General features: G+C 33.0%; 1 protein-coding gene across 1 annotated transcript in view; it reads left to right on the top strand.

Annotated features, from left to right (window-relative positions):
- Positions 1-2,793: 2,793 nt before the first annotated feature.
- Positions 2,794-4,712, top strand: part of LOC116000091 (WAT1-related protein At2g39510-like) — a 2,438-nt gene continuing 519 nt past the window's right edge. Inside the window, exons 1-6 of the mRNA XM_031240110.1 lie at positions 2,794-3,077; positions 3,283-3,345; positions 3,443-3,559; positions 3,737-3,977; positions 4,239-4,400; positions 4,512-4,663. Of these exons, the coding sequence (XP_031095970.1) occupies positions 2,878-3,077; positions 3,283-3,345; positions 3,443-3,559; positions 3,737-3,977; positions 4,239-4,400; positions 4,512-4,663 (935 nt within the window). The 5' untranslated portion in view covers positions 2,794-2,877. The remainder of the gene's footprint in view (positions 3,078-3,282; positions 3,346-3,442; positions 3,560-3,736; positions 3,978-4,238; positions 4,401-4,511; positions 4,664-4,712) is intronic.

The raw sequence follows: 4,712 nt of genomic DNA on the forward strand, positions 1-4,712 counted from the left end.
TTTTATAGAGAAAAAATAAAATAAAGAATATGTTTACTTATACATTTGTTCAATTAATATTCATACACAAAGAGTAGAAAATGCATGAAAAATTAAAAAATTAAAATAATTAAACTCAATTTTCAAATGCTTTTTAAAAAAATCTATAAAAAAAGGACCACTGTACTCCATAAATCTGGCAAGAAAAACTGTACATTTTAAATTTAACTCATGACCGATCACTTTAACTCCAAATAGATTCATGCTACTTGCACAAGTTAGGTGGATCTTGTGTTAAAATATAAACCCCACAATTTCTTCCTTACATACAAAACCATTTTATCTATATATCACGAAACCCGTTTTCACTTTAGATACTAGTTACAAATTTCATTATATTCACGTAACAAGAAATCATCATCAAAACCATGATCCAACATTAGCGTACGGCGTTACATATGATCGAGGACTGCTACGTCGAACGGCATGTACGTGAATGGTGGGAGGGAAGGTCTCCAAGCCAAAACAGATTGCCTTTAACGTAAACATGAACGTTACAAACTAAATGCAAACACAACTAAAAATCCTTAAATCTCGATCACATAAGTCATGCGTAGGATGATGTTTTATATGCAATGTTCTTACGTTTCGGCATAAAAGTGCACGAATTTGGGGAAAGAAAAGAGAAGATGAAATCTATGGACGATTTGGCATTTGGAGAAGCTTGATTGGGGAAAGGAAAGTTAGCTGCGCTCTAACGCCATGATCTTGTTTAAAGCTAGCTAGCTAGGAAAGTGGGTTACACTTCATTACTTTTTGGGATAAGGGAGAAGAGTGTAGGAGGCAACTATGTATACATTATAATGATTATATATTTGTGCCAAAATTAAATTAATTAGTTTAATTAATCCCTTGGAACTTGGAAGCAAGCTAGCTAGTTTGGATTATGAGTAGATACATTAATATGATTAATTAAGGTGATCCACTTAGCAATTTTCTTTATGAATGTCCACTTGGTAGACATGATACAATGCTAGTTTGGTGCAATAATAACATGTACTTAATTGATTCCACCTTTTTTTAGTGTTAATCCTATGTGGCTATATATATATATATATATACCACAAATGGTCCTCTGACTATTGGGCTAGTACTCCTTTTAGTCCTCGACTTTCAATTCAACCACAAATGGTCCTCTGACTTTTATTTTTGACCACAAATAGTCCTCTGTTAAAATTTCTGTTAAATAAGTGTTAAATCTAGGGGTAATATCGTCAAATTGATTAATATTATTATGATTAATACTTCTTTTTGAGAATTATATGACATAATTAATTTCAAACATTAATAAACATTAAGTTAATAAATATAAAAACAAAATGGACATGACAAATTACATAAATGAACAAATTAAATAAAAATTCATGATTAATGGTACCAATTTGTACTTGATTAATTATATTAATTCAACGATGACGGCCTTCAGTTATGTCCCAAACAAAATGTTTGATCGATTAATGAAAAGTGAAAACTATTAACCGGTCATGTATAAACAACCATGAAAATGATGGAAGCAAGGTTTTTGAAAAAAAATTTCTTCCATTTTAATCTGTTGGTTAAATTAAAACAGATAGCTCTAATATTCAATCTTCATTTTGTAGGCATAATTACGAGAATAAGGTGTATTGTCTTTTTATTTAGGAGTATTTATATTTGTTAATTGTTTCAATTATGCTTGTTGGTGAAAATTTCTAAACATTTTTATTTTTTAACGACAATTATATATATCAATTTGACGATAATACCCCTAGATTTAACACTTATTTAACAGAAATTTTAATGGAGGACTATTTGTGGTAAAAAATGAAAGTCAGAGGACCATTTGTTGTCGACTTGAAAGTCAAGGACTAAAAGGAGTACTACCCCAATAGTCAGAGGACCATTTGTGGTATTAACTCTATATATATATATATAGTGTATTCTACTGTTGAAATAATAGATCGATCGAATTGTAATGAGTATAGAAAAAAAAGATGGAGGATATAAATAAGAAAAGAGGCTTTTTTTTTTCTTTTTTTTTTTTCTGTTACCCTAATATAAATAATTTGGTTTCAACAAATGAGTAATATGAAGATTTAGTTTATGAAATTGAATTTGAGAAAACTCTATGAAATGACTAATATGTCTTTCAATAATATGATAATTTGAAGTGCAATGTTAATTTTTAGCAACACTCTAATGGCAAAAAAATGTCTTGTCAAACTCAATGATTAATTAATTATTTAATACAAAATGATATAAATAAAAAATGAATAAGGTGTCCCTCAATAATTTAAAATTTTAAAATGTATTATTAATATTAACATAATTTGTTAGTGGTGGACTAAAATTGCCACTTTGTACATAATTAAAGAAGAAAATTTGTATGATAATAATTCATAGATCGAGTCTACAATATAGGTATAATTAATGGGCAGAAACCGCCATTTTCCCTTTTTTTAAACCACAATCATCAATTTCATTAAAAATAAGAGGAAGAATTCTCTGGTTATCTTGGACGGACAGTTGGTTTGGTAATAAAAAAACAAGGGGCTACCAACTAGTTGTATTATTAACTATTAATTAACAATGGATTTACCAACTGTTTCATGCTGTTAAAATTAATAATAATGATGATAATTGAAGATTAAATTGAAACGTAATATAATTGTGTACGTAACAACCCATGGCCATCACTCATGCATGCCAATCAGGCTTTGCCTATATAAACAAGAGCCAATTCAAGAGAGAGATGAAAGTAGTCATTGTTGCTAATTCACAAGCACCTTCGTAGTGCAGGGAATTAGCAACATAGAAAACATTTAATATACATACAAAAGACACTGTACTACATTAATAATGGGAAATGAGAGGTTTGTGAGGTGGTTAAAGGATGCAAAACCATATTTTGGTGTGCTGTTCTTGCAACTAAGCTATGCAGCCTCCTCCCTCATCTCTAAATCAGCACTCAACCAAGGAATGAACCATTACATATTTGTTGTCTACCGCAACATCATCGCCGCCGTCGTCTTCGCTCCTTTCGCTATGCTCTTCGAAAGGTACCTTACTCTTACCTAACATGACCCGACAACGACAGTGAAGGGTCAACCTACTGCCTCCGCTATTGTTGTACAACGCTGGCGAAAAGCCTTTTACAACAGTAACAGATGTGCAGTTTTGTACTAGTGCTTGCTAGACAAAATAGTACAAATTTCGACACAACTAGTGTATTAAAACTCTTATATTTGTGGTGGTTTGGAATAGGAAAATAAGGCCAAGAATGACCATCAACATCTTCTTGAAGATAATGTTACTGGCCTTGTTGGAGTAAGTACTATACATTTTTACTAATTAATATTTTTTTTTATCTAATTGGTTAGTCCATAAACATATAGTAATAATTAAATTGTTGTAATAAGTGCAGGCCAGTTATCGACCAAAATTTATACTACGCAGGGATGCAATACACAACAGCAACTTTTGCCACAGCAATGTGCAATGTTCTCCCTGCCATCACCTTTTTGCTAGCTTGGATTCTCAGGTAGGTATATCTGATATATTCATTACATTAATCACACAGTACAACGTTAAACTAACCCAACCCAGGCCACATGTATTCTAGTCAATAGAACATTAATTACCTATTTTTAGTTAGCTACAAATCTATTTATGATCATCGATCTGTCGAATTTGAGTTTGTTGTTTAATTACATGGTAGGCTTGAAAATGTGAAGATTAGGAGTTTTCACAGCCAAGGGAAGATTGTGGGGACAATATTAACCATCGGAGGTGCGATGATAATGACACTTGTACGAGGACACGTAATTGGATTGCCATGGACGACGAAACACGCGCCGCAAACCCAGTCCACTGATGCCGCGACTGAGCACGACCACCTCAAGGGCGCAGTCATGATCGCCGCAGGCTGTTTTTGTTGGTCCTGCTTTTACATTCTTCAGGTAAACATTAATTCATAGGGAGTAACTTTAATTCAAGGAAACTCTGTAGTTCTTATCCTAATGTATGTTTTGAGTAAAGTTTACTATTAATTTTAGTTGGTAAATGACCAGTAAAACAACTTATATTATTAATAGTTGATATGCTCAAATTAAAAATGAGTTAATATCGAATTTAGTTCGCATTGGTTTGGAGGTTCCTAAATCAATTTAACATAGAAATCGGCAAACCTTAATGTTAACTAATGTTGTTTTTGTGGACAGGCAATTACGTTAAAGTCTTATCCGGCGGGTCTGTCGCTCACATGCCTAATATGCATGGCTGGGGCGTTACAGAGCACTGTGTTAACTCTAGTGGTTGAGCGTGACAATTACGCGATATGGGCACTACACTGGGACACTACATTCTTGGCCTATGTTTACAATGTAATGAACAACTTTTTTTAATTTCTTCTTTAAACTTTAGCAAATTACGACGTTAGAAGTTCTTAAATTGGTAGTGTTTCTGATGAATTCGAATCTGATTGGATAATGCAGGGAATAATTCGTTCTGGAGTTGTTTATTACATTTCAGGAATAATTATGAGTGAAAAGGGACCCTTTTTCGTTACTGCATTTAATCCACTTAGTATGATTATGGTCGCAATTGTTGGTTCATTCATGTTAGCTGAGCAATTAGACTTCGGAAAGTACGTAAATCTCCCCCCCCCCCCCCCCCCCCCCCCCCCCCCCCCCCCC

Source organism: Ipomoea triloba, chromosome 12, assembly GCF_003576645.1.
Source record: "Ipomoea triloba cultivar NCNSP0323 chromosome 12, ASM357664v1".
NCBI lineage: Eukaryota > Viridiplantae > Streptophyta > Magnoliopsida > Solanales > Convolvulaceae > Ipomoea > Ipomoea triloba.